The following is a 17,736-nucleotide window of genomic DNA, read 5'->3' as shown; positions in this document are numbered from 1 at the left end:
TAATTCAAGTAGCTTATAACTTACTGTCTCAAAATATAAGAAAAATTGGTTAAAGAAAGTTGATATAAGCAAAATATATGTTAAATTTAATTTTTACATTTATTATTATAATTATTATTTTGTTATTATGATATTGATACGAAGTGTCCACTCCCATTTAGCAGTGATTAATCTTCGTAAAAAAATATATGAGATACACAATGTGGATTCTTCCCTGCAATTGATTTTTTTTCTCTTACACTTATAATTTTAATTGAAAAATAATAAATATTAAATAAACTTATATTTTCTATCTTCAAAATTTTTAGTAAACTTACATTTTTTTATGTCATTTTATCGAACATTACAAGTTGAATCGGCTAATTTATCCCCTGTTAAAAGTAATTTTTAGAAGTATTTTTCCAAATTTGATTTCTTTAGTTTTTGTGAGAGACAACAAGAGCAGTTAGCTTTATTATGAAATGAGACGTGGATAAAAGGAAAAAGCTGTGCATGGAAAATTTGGAGCGAAAAAAAATGCAAATTAACACCGTGAAGGCGTGGCAATGGACCGCCTAAATTGTTTTTGCAACCAACAGAATTAGTTGGAAGCGTTGAACAGTGAAGTGACACGAGTCACGATGGAAGAAGCAAAGAGAAAGAAGATCCAACTGAAACCGTTTTCCCCAATTTCCACTCCTAAAAATAATACCCTGCGTCATTCTGCATCTCGATTTTCAGATCAGAGATTCGAAAATGGCGAAATCTAGCGCCGACGATGCCGAACTCCGGCGAGCTTGTGAAGCTGCAATTGAGGGCACCAAACAGAAGATCGTCATTTCCATCCGAGTTGTCAAGACTCACGGTACCTGGGGAAAAGCTGCTAAGCTTGGTCGTCAAATGGCCAAACCTAGGGTTCTCGCTATTTCTAGTATGCGCCATTACTCTCTCATTCTCTGCATTTTTCACCCAATGTCACGCCAAAATGAATTGAAATGTTGCATTTGTGAATTTCGGCGTGCGTCTTATGGAACTTGTTAGATGAATCAGTGCCTGTAGTGCTCGTTGTTTTGTTGATATATATTATTTTACGTAACACTTTCTGAGCAATGTAATAATTACTTGGTTCTGAGGGTGTGTTATTAGCTATGAAGCAAGAACATAGTGACATATTGACACTGATAATTTTTTAGAAAATGTCATAATTCAATGTAATTACGTGTGTTGGTGACACATGTCGGACACCAGGACCCGCCTTCATCAAGTGTCGGTGCTATAGAGGTCACTAGCTTAGGTTATATGTTTAAGGGTTTACTTGAATAAGTTGATTTCATAAGGAGTTAACATTAGTGTTTATGCATACAAATACTTCTTCGAGTTTTGAAACCAGTTAATAGACAATTTCTGTTTAATGTTAGCAGCGGCCACAGCGGGGGTTTAATCAGAAAACAGAAACTAGGCTTCTCTTATTTTCATTTAACACATCATCATTGTAGGTTTTTCCTTCTTGTAGTTAGTATAAATGTGAGGAATTAGCATTTGAGACATTAGCTTGCAGTGTGTTCTTATCTTGTTTATATACTGGTAAGATTATGTTGGTTGAACAAAAAGAATAGAAAGGGAGGTGAGAGCAGAAATCTTCTTTCCACTCTGTGTAGGTGATTACATGTGGTCAACCTGTTTACTGCTGCAATTAGTTGTTTAATTCTTTATTTGTAGAATTGTTGGTGACAACATGTTATTTTGTGTAGCAAAAGCGAAAACTCAACGGACAAAAGCTTTTCTTCGAGTTTTAAAGTATTCGAATGGAGGAGTTCTTGAGGTGATTTCCTACTCATCTCTCTTCCTTGCCTCTCTGAGACATGCTTGATTTTGTACTTTGCTGCCATTTCCATTCCATTTCACGAAGGAACCAGAGAAGTTGCTTTTTCCTTGCATGTTACTAGTATTGATTTCCTGCTCATCCTATTCCATAATCCATCTTCCATGTGCTGGTTTCCCAAGAAAGGAAACAAAAAGACCATATAAGAAAAATGATCTTTGTATAACTCTAGTTGAAATAATGCTCATACCACCTTTGCTGCCTTCCTTTTTTATTTAAATTGTTCAGTATATACAACTTATCCTTAGCGACTTTGGAAATCACACTTGCTGCAAGGTTTGGCCGTGTCAATTTTGCTTTATCTGAAGTGAAGAAATTGTCTACCTTACCTTTGTTGGTAAAAGAAACTGATAAACTGAAACTGGTTCAGCTAATATCTCACAGCCCTCTGTCCCAAATTTGTCTTGGTCAGATGTTTTAACATATTTTATCTATAAAGTTCCATGGAAAAAGAACGTGGTTGTGTAACATTTATCGTTCTTGCAGCCTGCTAAGATATACAAGCTGAAGCATCTCTCAAAAGTGGAAGTTGTAACAAATGATCCCAGTGGATGTACGTTTACGTTGGTAATGTTCCATATTTTTCTTCCATACAAATCGTTATGTTATGAAGATAGCTGATGTTGGACAATCCAAGCAGGGTACTCTGCTGATAACCTAGGGCTCCCCTACTCTTTGAATGAAGAAAAATTTAAGCATATAATCACGCAGTAATAAAAAGCATTCCATGTGTACGCTAGAATTATGCTACCAACACACTCTTTATTGGTTGAAATTCATATTTGTCCCACTAAATTTATGTGGGGCCTACATGATTTAGCTGAACCATTTGAATTTCGATAAATAGAAGAGTGTGTTGCTAGCTCTCTCTGTGTACATTGTAGTAATAATAAGCTATTCTTAATCAAAAGATGGAAAAAGATACTCCAAAATAGAACGAAATCCCTAAATAACATTGACAAGCAACAATAAAGAATCCCAAACAAAAAACCCTAATTATAATATCAGAAATCCTAAATAATTAATAAAATTAAATAGCCTGACTTACATCACAATGTTCTCAGTTTCGTAAACACAAGCAAATCAAGATACATCCATTTTGTATTTGGAAGTTTGTTTTAAATGTCTTTTGTTTATCTTTTTTGTTTCTTTTTCCAATGGGGTGCAGAGTACTGATGAATGTATGTCTTACAGGGATTTGATAACCTCAGAAATCACACTGTGGCTCCTCCACAGTGGACAATGCGCAATATTGACGACAGGTTAAATCTACACAAGTAAATTTCAATCATCTATGATTGTATGTAAGGAGACGGACTTTTGCTCATTGTATCTATTACATTATTGCAGGAACCGCCTCCTGCTTTCTACCTTGAATATCTGCAAAGATGTCCTGGGTCGCCTTCCTAAGGTTGTTGGTATTGATGTTGTGGAGATGGCTCTTTGGGCTAAGGTGCATAATGGTCTTCTAATGCTCAAACTTGAAGTTGCTTTACAATCAAGCTACAGTCATTGTCTTCTTTACTTGTTTAATTTATGTACTCAACATTTATTACTTTGGACTGAGGGTGCTTATCTCATTAGTGATCTTGAAGTCCTTGAATTAATGCGGAGAATTATTCTAGACCCTATGTAATCGATGACTAATTTCTGTTGATTATTCTAGACCCTATGTTCTCTCTATTTATTTTCAGCAATGTTATATAGGAAAATACACCTGCAGTTTCCACTCAAAATAACCAAACAGATGGTGCTACTGTTGAATCTGCTGTCAATGAAGCAGAATTGAAAGTCAATGTTGAAAAGGAGCTTGTCTCCCAAGCAGAGGAAGAGGACATGGAAGCTCTTTTGGGAAAGTAGGTGCTATCATTCAGCTTAAAATGTATTCTGAGTTTAACTGTTTATGATGTGTAAGAATATAATGTCTTATGGGTGCAGTGGGTTTATTCAATGCCATAGAAAGCCTCACTTTCTCTATGAAATTTTTGGCCATATTTTACGATTGACTAGGAAAACTATTAGAGAAATCATTAGAAAGGATTTAGAGGTCAATGAGTTGGATCCAAATATGGTTTATGATAGAACACTATGGCGTCATCTGATCCATGTAGCCGACCCCACTTAGTGGGATAAGGCTCGGTTGTTGTTGTTGTATTTTACGATTGACATTCACAAATTAGTTGCTAATGTCATGGTGTAATTTTAAAATCTACTAGAAGCATCTTGGGGATAGAACTAAGCCAACACCCAAGTAGGGATTACTTTATACCTAAAAGGGTGTGAGGACACCCGTGGTATTACTACCCCCCAACAAATAGAAAATACCGAACATGATGCTTGTACATTTTGTCAAAAAGAATTCAAATGAAACAACTATGTGCTTGCATTGGTTGGATACTCTTTTGATATGTATAGATTTGAATTATATTCTGTTGAGAAAATCTCTCTATATGATTAGGTTGGTTAATTTTTATCCCTATAATCAAGGGATTTGATTTGTAGATTTGATCGTAATCACTTGGTTATAAATAACAAGGCTGAGAGAGTAATTTCTCTCAAGCAATTCATCTATGCCTGTATAATTTTTTAAATCCTATCTTCTTTAATGTGTAGAATTAAATTTTTGTAGTTTTTGAATGGGCAGTTATATCACGGGTATTAGTCAAGCAGAGGCGTTTTCTGAAAGGTTGAAAAGAGAGCTCCAGGCTCTGGAAGCAGCAAATGTGCATGCTATTTTAGAAAGTGAACCTCTGATAGATGAGGTACAACTATTCATTGAGTTGATTATTACCTTTGTTTTACTGGTATCACATTATTGTTTACTTGTGTTTAACAGACCCCTTATTTCATATAGTATAGTGTTCCTTAGTTTTCTCACCTTGTGAATTCATACTGATAGACTGAAAAATCCGTCAATGTTTTTCAAGTCATGATTATAATTATTTAAAACGAATACAGCTTGGATTCTCTACCTTTTAGATAAACCAGTTTGCTTAACTTATCCCTTAGGTTTTGGTCTTAACCCAACCCCACAAAACCGGCTGGTGCCCAAGGCTTATCTAGACCATGTCTCTAGTCAATGTGAGACTCTCAACACACCCCTTCATGCTCGGACTGAGCATTTGAAGCATGGATTAATGTGGGTGGAATTATAGGAAGGGATCTTGAAACACCCCATCACACCCACGGTTGAACATCTAGAACGTGGTCAAATGATGAGATCATGGTCCAATAACGGGTCTGGGATAAACTCTAATACCATATTAAGTTTTAGGCTTAAGTGAACCCCAAAAAACACTCTTGTAAGGTGAGATTCTCCTCAACAATCCCCTGCCTAAACCTTTAACCTTTGCAGATATATTTTAGCTGCAATTTTATATCATCTTTGCCACTTCAATGGTTCAACCATTAAAGCTGTTGTGGTAACAACACTATGATCGGCAAAATGCTACTTCGTTTTATTAATCCCCATGTTTCTGATAGTTGGTTGTTTAAATTTGCATTCACACGTTTTTATGAAGTGACTCAAACTAATTTGTGTCTTGAAGGTTTTGCAAGGACTTGAAGCTGCTTCAAATTGTGTCGAAGATATGGGTGAATGGTTAGGCATGTTCAATGTGAAACTCCGACACATGAGGGAGGATATTGAATCAGTAAGGGCTTGTAAACTTCAAGTTGGAGCACATTGTGCCTATTCACGTCATGATTTTCTGTGGTTTTATAGCAGTGTTAATGGAAATCCCTGTTCATTCATTTAATTGATTTCTTAGTTTCTTGGCTAAAGCATCGCATGTCACATTCACAAGTCTAGTAGATTTTCTTTTTGTGGTTTGATCTCTGTTCTTCCTTTTCTTTATGCTGTTGTAACCACAATAGCGAAGATACTTTTGATTTTTTTCTTCCTTTTTTACTCTGTTGTCTACGTATATTAATATCTTATGTTTATTTTATTTTAAAAGTTTTGTTTTCTAAAACCAATACCAAGAACAATGTGAAAGGAAAAAAGGTAAGCAGGAGGAGAAACAAACCATGAAAACAGACCCTTTATCTCCCAATCTAGCTTCAAAACAGTTACCAAGTTAATTTTGTAGCATCCAAGTTCCACTTTAGTCTGGAGTGGAATATCTGGTTTGATGGCACATGTGGTGAATCTTGATTCTTAGATTTGTCCTTTTTCATTTGAACCAGTTTATGTTGCTTAGCGTCAAAGAATTTGACTGGTGTAAAGAGTGATAAACTTAATGGCTCTTCGCTATTCAGCCCTGTGGAGAGGAACGGGATAGCTTTATTGTCTTGAGCATTTTTTTCGTTCTTTTTTTTTTGTCTCTGTCAAAGAGGATATTGTTGGGAACCAGTTGTTAGGAACCATTTTACTAACCTTCTCACTAAGCCACTCCTCTAAGATTTGTCACTCAGACACAAGCCTAAGTTGGAAGACAAGATGACTCTCATTCAACTACCTTGACTTTGAGCGGAAGTAATAGTGTACAGTATAGTTTACCAAATAACTGACTCACATTCTGTTATAGCTATCACTTAATATCACAGTCAACTACTTTAACTTTAGTATTAATAGTTTATGCTCTCTTTAGACTAAAAGAAGATTAATATTTGTGTCAATATTCAATCTGTGTCACTCTTGGTGGACATGGTTGGAAAGTAAGTTGCATCTTCAAGGAGATTTCATTTGATGAACATCTTCTTTTGGCTAAGTTTACACATCCGGGCTATACTTTATGTAAAACTTATGGTACTTTTTCCAGGGTTTCTTTTATAGATTGTTGAGAGATTGGGTAGCTTTGCTGGATTGTAGTGTTATTTAATCTCTTGTTTGTTTTCTTTTATCTCTAGGGAGGTTTTCTTATCCTCCTAATCCTTTATAACGATCTTCTCTTTGTCTTAATGAACTTCATTAATTAAAAAAATGACATCTTCATCTTTGTTCACTTTACTTTTCTTATTTCTAGATTGAAATCCGCAATAACAAGTTGGAAATGCAATCAGTAAATAACAAATCTCTCATTGAAGAGCTTGATAAACTTATTGAGCAATTGAATATCCCTTCTGAGGTATGTCTTTATGCGGTGAATTTTCATAGTATGAGTTTAATATATTTAATATTTATTTTAATGAATTTTCATTTGCTGTAGTATTCAGCATTTTTGACAGGAGATTCGTTTGATGAAGTGCAAATGCTTCAAAATATAGAAGCATGTGAATGGTTGACCGGTGCCTTGCGTAATTTTGAAGCGTCTAACATAGATCCTACTTATGTAAAGATGAGAGCTGTATGTTCTCTGCCTTACTTGTAAATATGGGAAAGTTGCTGATAATATGGTAACAAAACAGTTCATGGTGATACAAACTTGATTTCATTTGTTAAAAAAATGAAAGAAATAAAATTGTTTTAAGGAGGAAATTATGATTTTTATGAGAGAGAGAGAGAGAGAGAGAGAGAGAGAGAGAGAGAGAGAGAGAGAGAGAGATGGATATGCACAAAGCATTGAACTTTGTTTGTACTAGTACTGAATACATAATCTTGATTAAATAAGGAAACAAGTCATAAAACCTAAGGGTTCATTTTCTGTTTTCACTAATAAATCACAATAACGTCACACACTGTCATGCTTGTTTTCCTGCTTTCAATTTTTTTCCTTGGTTGATGTATAAATCTTTGAAAAGAAAAACAAAGTAAAGGGGACATTTTGTAATTATTAAGGGAAATATTTACTCAAATCAAATAAATCTCAAGGAAATATAAAAACCTATTAAGAGATAATCTAAATTACTCTACATGATGCCATGAAGATACTATGAGATATTTTTCCCATGTTCTAACTAAAACATTTTTAGGACCTAAAAAGTCATTGGTTTTAATGGTGGTTTTTCTACTTCTGCAGTTCAAAGAGAAGCGAGGAGAACTTCAAATAATAAAATCTACTTTTGTCAGGAGAGTTTCTGAATTTTTGAGGAATTACTTTGCTACTTTTGTTGATTTCATGATGAATGATAAAAATTACTTTTCTCAGGTATTTTCTGCATAAATTATTTATGGAACTATAAACTTAAAATCTTTAATTTTCACTTTGTCTGCTTTCTCTAAACAGCGAGGACAGTTGAAAAGGCCAGATCATGCTGACCTTCGATACAAGTGCAGGACATATGCACGCCTTTTGCAACAGTTAAAGGTTTGATTATGAATGAAATACAACATCTTCTCAAAGTTTAGTTTTGCAAATCTATATTTGTTGAGTTTGCTTCTTTTTATTCTCCTCAACATGCAGATTCTCGATAAGAATTGCTTGGGCCCATTGAAAAAAGCTTATTGTTGTTCTCTAAACTTGCTTCTTCGCAGGGAGGTCTGAGATTACAAATACTTACTGTTATTATTGTTATTTTTATTTATTTATCATTTGGTGGTAAAATCATGCTATGAATTGAACTTGAGCATTTTATGAACTGCGAAGTGACCACTATACATGTGGAAATATTCACTGTTGTAATTACCTGTAAAAAATCAAGGTTTTGAAACGAAAATTTCAAAACATTACTAGCATGAAGTTTTATGAAATGTCTTGGACATGGTAAAAAAATCCAATGTAATCTCTCTTTCCTGGATATCTTGAGTGATACAAAACAGGTGGAAGAATTTTTGTTTTCTGAATCATTGTACAAGGAATTTTCGTTATGTATATACTATTCCTTACCACTGCTTTCCAATATTAGTGTTAAGTTACATTATATAAATTTGTTCTAGTAAATGGAAATAAAGAAAGAGCTATGCAAGATGGTGGATATGTATTGTTCTCTACTTCCCAATAAGATCTTGAAACCAATTGGTGGGAAGTCCTTTAGATGAAACATCTGCCAATTGTTGTCTCAAAGGAACATAAACTGTATAAATTAGAACTCCGCCTAGTTTTCCTTTGATGAGGTGTTAGTCTATCTCTATATTCTTTTTTCCCTATCACGCTTAGCTAGATTAGGAGCGATTTGCAATTGCTCAACAGCAACTTCATATATTCCTCGAGGCACAGATTAAGAATTACCCGCGTTTGAATGGGCAACTACATATTGTTTCTTGCTTCTCCATGCAGCTATGTGTTACCATGAACACATAGTAACCCGTGATTGAACTTCCATCATTGGCTGATTCTGCGTAGTCAAAGTTTGCATAGGTTTCCACCCTTTCTAAATAATAGCCTTCTACAAGTTGTAGACTTGAGATACTGTTGAATTCTGTTCACTGCTTGTAAGTGCGTCATTCTTGGGTCATGCATGAGTGTGATAACAATGGTAATTTCATATGCTTGCTATGGTCTCATATGAACAAGATATATCAATTTCTTCACTAACCTTTGATATTGATCTTTATCAGCTTTTGGGCATTCTTCATCATTCCCAATCCTGTGATTTTATTCCATAGTATACTAGAAAGTAGAAACCTGCCAACCTAATTTCCTAGTCTCCTTAAGAAGATGAAGAACATGTTTAGTTTGAGAAATAAAAATACTCTTTTGGAATAAGCAACTTCAATTACTAGGAAGATACCTCAGTTTTTCCAGGTCCTTTATCTCAAACTCAGATAGTACATTTTCTTTAGTAGTTGTTTCTTGGCCAAGTCATCATCTGTAAAGATAATGTCATCAACATACATTGCTACTGTGATTTTAGTATCTTGTGAATGTTTCAAGAATAGAGTATGGTCATCCTACACAAGGAGAATGTTTCAACCCATACACAAGGAGATTGTTTCAATCCATACAAAGCCTTTCTCAATTCTCACACCTTTGCTCCTCGTATGAAATCATACCCCTAATAAACTTCTCCATGTCTCTACGAAAAATTTATTCTTTACATCAAACTGTTGTAACTTGGAACTCCCAATTTTCATCATATAATGCATTTTGCACCAATGCCGGGATTCTTATAGAGTCTGGAGAGGATATTGGGTACAAGTCCATGTTCTTTCTCTGAGTTCAATCGATAGGTCATTTGATTTTGGATTACAAACATTCAAAAATATGTCTTAGGTGAAAGTTAGAAGTGTAGGAAAATCATTACCTTCAATAATTACCACAGGTTTAGGCAATTGGAATTGCCATTAAACCAATTTGGGTTTCCTCTTCCTCACATATTGGATTCATAGTAAGTCTTCCTTTAATTTAACAAGGTCTAAGAACTGTAGACGTAATATTCGCAACTCATACTCCGTGATCCTTTCAGAAAGAAAACACACTGGAATCTCAGGTGCAACACTGAAGCAACGGAGACAATGAGCTTGCATAACCGGCTGAACTTCTTAAAGCCAAACCAGATAATTTTGCTAGAACTCACAATCCTCACCTTACAAGCCAATGTTGTGGGGGCTGAGTTCCTAAGCCCAAATTTTACTAATGACAAACTGCTAAGGCTGATGCATGGCCACACAAAACCTGATAGGATTAGGAATGATTGGTTCAAAGATCTTTTTGTTGGGCCAAATTCTAAGATAATATCATAGTCTATTCTAGATCTATTGTTGGGTCGCCTGCTTCGGCCACTCTCTAGGTTGAAATCCCTGTGCATGAGAGGGTATATCGGAAATTCACATTAATTGAGGTCCCCTCTTAGCCGCCTTAATTGCAGAAACCTTGGGTTGTCTTCATTGAAGCCTCATGCACCTTCACTGTGCAGGGTTTGTTTAGTCCCACATCACCTAGAGATATGACCTAAGCAGTGCTTATAAGGTTTGGACAACCTTCACCTAACAAGTCGGTTTTGCTGGGATGAGTCAAGTCTAAGCTCAAATTTTATGAACGAAGTGTTAAGACAGACACATGGGCACACAAAAGCAGTACTTATAAGGTTTGGACAACCTTCACCTAACAAGTCGGTTTTGCCGGGCTGAGTCAAGTCTAAGCTCAAATTTTATGAACGAAGAAGTGTTAAGACAGACACATGGGCACACAAAACATGATAGTATTAGGAATGGTTGCATTATAGATCAATTTAAGGTAGCCCCTTTTGTGGAAAATATTATAGAATTTTAACTTAGGCTGTTGGGTATGTGTAATGTCTGTAGAAGCCAGAGTAAGAAAAGTAGATTAGGGGGAGGCTGGCAGAGGTAGAGACAGACCTAGAAAAACTATGCGCGAAATAATTATAAAGGATTATTTAAATGATTTTTCAATTTTCACTACATGACGCTATTTGATCCAAGTAACCAACTCTTCTAATGGAAAAAGTCTTTGGTTCTTTTTGTTGATATTAATTTGGGTTCTAGGTCATATTTACTAGTTTGTTATGTTTTGGTAGAATAGTGTGTATGCAGAACCTAAAGTTTCACACATCCCTTCGCAGGCTCGTGAATTTGCTAATGAACTTCGTGCTAGTACTAAAATTTCTAAAAATCCAAATGTTTCGCCTGAAGGTTCCGTGGGCTCTAGTCAGAATGTAAATTCTGCCGACTCTTCTGCAATTTCTGATGCATATGCAAAGATGCTCACTGTTTTTATCCCACTAATGGTGGATGAGGTGAAACTTATTAATATTCACTCCTTATTGAAACTAGTTTATCTTTAATGAACTTAAAAGTGTAACTATTCATGATTATGTTTCAGAGTTCTTTTTTTGCACACTTCATGTGCTTCGAAGTTCCTATGCTTGATGTTAATAAATCCGGACACAACGATGATGATGATTTGGGAATTGCAGACATCGATGAGAATGATAGTAATAGTAAATCCGGTACATTTACCTCTCAACAAATATCCTTTTCGAATGTTTTATATTTTATAATTAAACACCGTGGTTTGATTTTCCTCCGTTGTGATAAGTTGTTCCATAATTTGGCCATTTATTTATTCAATGTTCCAGGTATAAGTTCTGCGGAGCTTGCAGCTTTAAATGAATCACTTCAGGATTTGCTAGATGGAATTCAAGTATGCATAGAATGAAATCTTTCTCTCTTTTACAGTTTGAATTTATGATATGAGAGGAACGGATCTGGATCTTCTCTTGTTACATAGGATACGGATCTGATGAAAATTTTATTGTGTTGTTCCGTATCTTTTTCTTATCGCGCTCATCACTGTTATGATTCGCAAGAGGACCCAAATCCAAGATAATGTGGTAAAAACCTTGCCAATTATCCATAGCAACTCTGTGCATTTATCTTACATAAGCTGAAATGACATATTGGATGTTATGGAGTGATGATCAAGTTGTTCCTTATAAGTGGACACTTTGCGATAAGTTTATGGATCTTATTAAAACCCTGTTTGAACTAGCTTCTAGCTTAGGAGCTTCTCAACTGAACTAAATGCTTAGCACTTAACTTACAAAAATGCCCTTATGCAGGCATGCCATATAAATGGCAATCACTTTTTAGATTAGGGATCTTGGAAAATGTTGAGGTACAAAAGTCGATTCAAACTTACAAGAGAAGCTATTAGTTAGAATACTTGTAGTCACTGCAAGATCATTTCAACTTATTGTTTCTTATAAGTTAAAAGATTGTGATGCTATAAATCTGCTCTGTAATTTATATAATTTCAGGAAGACTTCTATGCTGTTGTAGATTGGGCATGTAAGATTGATCCTTTATGCTGCATATCAATGCATGGAATAACAGAACGCTATCTTTCTGGTCAAAAAGCTGATGCAGCAAGATTTGTCCGCCTTTTGCTTGGTGAACTCGAGTCTCGGATATCTATGCTATTCATCCGTGTATGTGACTAGCTTTATAAAGAATTTCCAATTACATTTAGAATATTAAAATACTAACACAACTCATCTAATTGGAAATCTTTTAGTTTGTTGATGAGGCTTGCCATAATATTGAAAGAAGTGAGCGTAATGTTCGCCAAAGTGTCTTACCCTACATTCCCAGGTAAAATAGATCTTTGGAATCTACATTCCCCCTCTTTCTCCAATCAAATTGATATGTTTTAGAATGATAGCTCAGTTGTACAAAATTTAGTTTTTAGTCTGTTATACAAAATTTAGAATGTAGAAAAACCTAAAATATTCTATCCACTACATGTAGTGAAAACTCTGTAACTATTCAAGATTGTTAAACAGGGAATCATTATCTTCTATTGTAAACCTCATTAAGGTCAGATTAGGTTATTCTGGGTTAGTCTGATTTACATGACATTCTTACATCATTTTGAGTTTTAGAGAAAATTGTTTTTTTTTGTCCAGTTCATTTTTAGATGAAACTATAAATATTGCATCTAAAGTTGCTTATCTGTCTAGAAATATACCGACATGGCATGCAAATGGACGACAGAGAAAAATTGCTGATGATGTGTCAAATTATCATGTTTGCTATGCATGTCAGGAATATGTTTTTTTTTTTTTTTGAGAGAATGTCAGGAATATGTTTAACTGTTTAAATTATCAACCTTGCATTCATGTGAGCTCCCAGTAATGTATGTGCTTAATGCTAAAGAGATGGAAATTGATAGCAGCTACGATATGGGTGGAGAATGTGAATAATAATGCTAATTAATATTTCTCTGATGTTATTATCAAATCAAGAACGCCCATTTATGCATCTACATTTATTAGCCAGTATATTATTTTGGTTTACTTGGAAAATCTGAGAATAAAGGCGTTATTTGAACTTTGAGGGAAGATGTTGACGTGTATGAAGCATGACCATAGACACAAACATCAGAGACAATATCAAGATGCACAGGCTAACGCAATAAAATATCTATAATATAGGGACACTATAGAGCATATTAGCTGAAAACATAAAAGATGTTAATTTTAACAATATATGGTGCTGGTCAATATTTTCTCCTCTCGATTATTAGGTTCTCACTTGATACACCCCCTATATATATGTAGTCATTTACATTTTTTTTTTTAATTCAAAAAAATTGGGGAAGAGAGAAATTTTAATGTCCCCGAGGGGATTTGAACTTTGTACTTGAGGTTACAAGGCTATAAGCTCTTACCACTGAGATAGCTCCTCAAGTGTATATGTAGATATGTACATGTGTAGGTTGTATGGATGAAAAGTGGAAGAGAAACATTTCCAAATTATAGATATTTTTTAATTGAAAAATTGAGATTATTTTCTTAGAGTCGCATCTTTTAAGTGTTGAGCCCTATTTGAATGTTGGTCAACTAACTAAGTGCCTATGAAGTGTCTGTCACATATCCAAACCATTAAATATTTAGTAAGACATTGAACAAGGAGTGTTCAATGCGTGTCATATGGGTGTCTGTGTAGGAAACTTCCCAGGCACGTGTACATGTTTCATCATAGGTTGAAGTGTATGTAGCATCGACACTTTACCTTGAAGGCACGTCCGGTGTCACCTACACATGTGATTACGTTAAATTACTTCTATTTTTCAGATTATTTCCGGTGTTTATGTGTCAGCGTCGTGTTTGTGTCGGTGCTTCACAGCTTGAAGTTGATAAACTGCCTCCATTATCATACCAGCTGCACTTTTTAATTCTAATCTGTATTTAATGTCTCAAGTCTCTTGCGTTAAGTGATGTTTTAATTTTTCTCTTATAGATTTGCAACCCTTGCAACAAAGATGGAGCAGTACATTGCTGGACAGTCCAGGGATTTGGTTGACCAAGCATACATGAAATTTGTAAGTGATTCCTTTTAAACACTGTTTTATTTTGATTCCTTTTAAGCTGTGTATTGTTTTGTGCTACCTCATATTGAACTTACATGAGAAACTTAGTAATTTAAGGTACTTGCTTTAAATGATGAAACTTTAATAAACCTAGTTAATCACCCTACCACTCTTGAATATGTTTTTTCTACCTGCGTTCTTTCTTCATAATAGAGGTTGCAGGAGAAGAAATATAGTTAAGAAATATAGTTAAGGTGTTTCTCTTTTTTCATGCTTGTGGTGCATTTATTTGGAATATATAGCAAGAATTACCGCCCTATGGTTTCTGTAGTGTACTTGCATCGGTATAGATTTATGTTTTTGATTTTTGAGAGGGTTCATTTTTTCATGATAGTCTCCTTGTCCTACGTAGATTATGCCTCTGACTTTTGAGAGGCTTCCTTGTTTCTTTTGATGTTAGGTGGTTTCCCAATTGTCTTATTCTGCATTCTCCTTGTCTCTTATGCTGCATTTGGTGTAAAGAATGCAACGTCATTCAATAAGTGGGCAAAAACTACCTACGGTACCATAGGTGCTACTGTCCACTAAAAATCACTTTCTACATATAGTTGTGGACTTTGAAGGCGATTATGGGCAATTATGAGCATTTTTAGCGAATAACAACACCCATAGTACTGTAGGTAAACTTTGTCCTCAATAAATATTAATAAATTTAATTACAAAAATACCATATTGTTTTCAAAGATTTAAATTGGAAACAAAAAATAATAATATTGTTTTCATTCTTATACCCTTGTGGACCGTAATCAAGAGTTGATAGTCTTAAATCATCTATATTGTGTTGATAAATGCAAAGGATGATTTCAATTGTGTACTGCTTACCCTCTCTAGTCTGCAGTCCAAGTATTCAAAATTTCTTCTTCTTTTTTGGTCATCAATTTATTTTCAATATGTAACTAATATCGGCATATTGTTTTCTGATGGGCTTGTTGCTTGACAGGTAAGCATAATGTTTGTAACTTTGGAAAAACTTGCACAAGTAGAGCCAAAGTACGCAGATATTTTCCTTATAGAGAACTATGCTGCTTTTCAGAATAGGTTTGTTTTCAGTTCCCAGGAAAAGAGGAAGCTCAAGACTGCTTCAGTTTTCCTGTATGTTAAGTAGATTCTGTATAAGAAGGCAGAAGATTTTCACCTGTTATTTTGTTTGTTTTGCCCAGTTTGTATGACCTAGCCAACGTGGTGCCTACTTTAGCCAAGTTTTATCATCAAGCTAGTGAAGCATATGAGCAATCGTGCTCACGCCATATTAGCATGATTATCTATTATGTAAGTATTTATTCTCTATTTTGTTCTGGTTGTTTACCATAGTCCATACTTGAATCTGTACCCTGTTGGAAATATCTCATTATCCATTTTCTGCCTTGTAAAGCAATTTGAACGCCTTTTCCAGTATGCTCGGAGGATTGAGGACTTGATTTTAAATAATGTTTCACCTGAAGAGGTTTGTTTGTTTCAATAATCTTTCATAGATCCTCCTCTACAACATTTCAATGTATCAGAATTCATTCATTAAATAAACTAGTTTGCAATGTTTTTCCTACATCATAGAACTAATCGTTGTTAATCGATTCCAAAAATCCTTTCTGGGCATCAAGTATAGAGTATGGAAATGAAAGGTTTAGTATTATTATTACATCTTCATTGTGTTGGGTGTGAAGGTGTGGGTTTAGCCCTTATTTTTTTCTAGAGATATGACCTCATCATTAGTGCTTCTACAGTTCCAGTAGTGCTCATCTTATATTCCTTGTATATATAGAGATTACAACATTTACAGGTATTTAGAGCTAAACGTTGCAATTAATGAGCATAGATCGATTCTTGATTTTACTAGCCTGTTCTAGTAAAGCTAATAAATATAATTAAGAAGGCAGATTAATTCCTGATTCACGTGATTGAGTTAAGTTCCACCCATATCTAACCTGCTTCATGCACTTCTAATGCTCGGACCTTACTTTTGAGCCATCTTTTCATTCTATTATTACTTTTTCCACTTTAGTGCAGTCCTCTTTCCAATAATTTACTTGTGTTATTCAGTTGTGTTGGAATTAATGTTAGTAAGGGGATTTGTAGCAAGACATTCATGTAGTTAGCCATGTACCTAGGTAATATCTTTGTGCACTTAGGTAGTAGCAATATCATTAATATCCTTGTAAATTTGAATTATATTATAATTGTTAATAGTGTAGAAATAGAGGATCAGCAGTGTGCAAATCACTCAAACATTTCTCATTTCCCGTAATCTAAATCTCCAAAATTTATCTTCTCTACTTTGCTATGATCTTCACCTTCAAATTGACCTGACATCTATAACATCATTGATTTTCTTTCTTTTTTCTTTTTCGAAAATTACCATCAGAGTTAGTACACACCGTTATATGGCTTAAAGGACTTTACATTTGCACCTCGTAGTTGTCAATTTTGTTTATTTTCAAGTGTACTAAATATATAGCCAAACTTGACATCTACATCCAGATATTTCACTTTCTACCTTAACAACAATTTATTGTGTTATACATCAATTTCAGATTCCTTTCCAGCTTGGGCTGTCAAAAGTGGATTTTCGGAAAATGCTAAAAGCCAGTTTGTGTGGGGTAAGTCTATCTTTTTCTACTACCCTTTTGCAAGTGGCATAATTTGTGACCTATCTTTGTTTTTGCATAAATAGATGGACAAGTCCATAAATGCAATGTATAAGAAATTGCAGAAGAATTTGACTTCAGAAGAACTGTTACCTTCCTTGTGGGATAAATGCAAGGTATGTTGAGACTTAAGAAAATATGATATGCAGAGAATGGTTTTTTTATTCCCTGAAAAAAATTAACGATGCTCAGACTTAGATGGCTTTATCTAAATCTAATTTAATAATAGTCAAGGATAAGTTCTAAGTATTCCTAAAGTTGTAGTTGAAGTAGGAAACAGTAATTCCTCAAATAGCTTGATTGGTACGTATTCAAACTCTGATTTTCGTTTCCCCAAACTATGGCAGAAAGATTTTGTGGATAAGTATGACAGTTTTGTCCAACTCGTCGCCAAGATTTACCCTGCTGAGTCAGTCCCTTCTACAGCAGAATTGAGAGAGCTTTTAGCTAAAATGTAAAGGTTTATGCGTGTCTACATTTAGTCGTTCTTTTTTACTAAGATGAAATGTAATTTACTTAATTGTAGTGCATTTCTATGATTTTAATTACTTGAAACAAGCATTTCATGTTTTGATATTAA

The 17,736-nt window shown here is 34.6% G+C and overlaps 1 protein-coding gene across 4 annotated transcripts; it reads left to right on the top strand.

The window, feature by feature from the left end:
- The first annotated feature begins 432 nt into the window (after positions 1-432).
- LOC25490169 (exocyst complex component SEC3A) lies at positions 433-17,736 on the top strand. Of its 4 annotated transcripts, none has more exons than XM_013606642.3 (25): positions 433-910; positions 1,731-1,801; positions 2,348-2,428; positions 3,056-3,123; positions 3,212-3,314; positions 3,569-3,717; positions 4,506-4,623; positions 5,410-5,514; positions 6,829-6,930; positions 7,012-7,149; positions 7,762-7,890; positions 7,969-8,049; positions 8,146-8,220; positions 11,204-11,377; positions 11,464-11,590; positions 11,720-11,784; positions 12,401-12,571; positions 12,658-12,734; positions 14,385-14,466; positions 15,455-15,552; positions 15,675-15,783; positions 15,887-15,958; positions 17,043-17,108; positions 17,183-17,272; positions 17,504-17,736. In XM_013606642.3, exons 1-25 carry the CDS (start codon positions 736-738, stop codon positions 17,612-17,614), a joined length of 2,637 nt encoding a protein of 878 aa, XP_013462096.1. In that variant the 5' UTR covers positions 433-735; the 3' UTR covers positions 17,615-17,736. The 4 variants fall into 4 exon arrangements, with proteins under 4 accessions (XP_013462096.1, XP_024635266.1, XP_024635267.1 ...); XM_024779498.2 differs by having other exon boundaries at positions 841-910; positions 2,348-2,414; XM_024779499.2 differs by lacking the exons at positions 433-910; positions 1,731-1,801 and adding an exon at positions 1,815-2,268 and having other exon boundaries at positions 2,348-2,414.

The sequence above is a fragment of the Medicago truncatula genome, chromosome 3, assembly GCF_003473485.1.
Source record: "Medicago truncatula cultivar Jemalong A17 chromosome 3, MtrunA17r5.0-ANR, whole genome shotgun sequence".
Taxonomy (NCBI): domain Eukaryota; kingdom Viridiplantae; phylum Streptophyta; class Magnoliopsida; order Fabales; family Fabaceae; genus Medicago; species Medicago truncatula.
Note: the sequence above shows the minus strand (reverse complement) of the source record. Positions and strands in the feature narration are given on the sequence as shown.

Bases quoted from the DNA above. Each gene is read 5' to 3' on its own strand.
- LOC25490169 (XM_013606642.3), top strand. From the start codon at position 736: ATGGCGAAATCTAGCGCCGACGATGCCGAACTCCGGCGAGCTTGTGAA. The intron at 2,429-3,055 runs GTAATGTTCCAT...TATGTCTTACAG, and splicing joins GTGGATGTACGTTTACGTTG to GGATTTGATAACCTCAGAAA. The intron at 8,050-8,145 runs GTTTGATTATGA...CTCAACATGCAG, and splicing joins GCCTTTTGCAACAGTTAAAG to ATTCTCGATAAGAATTGCTT.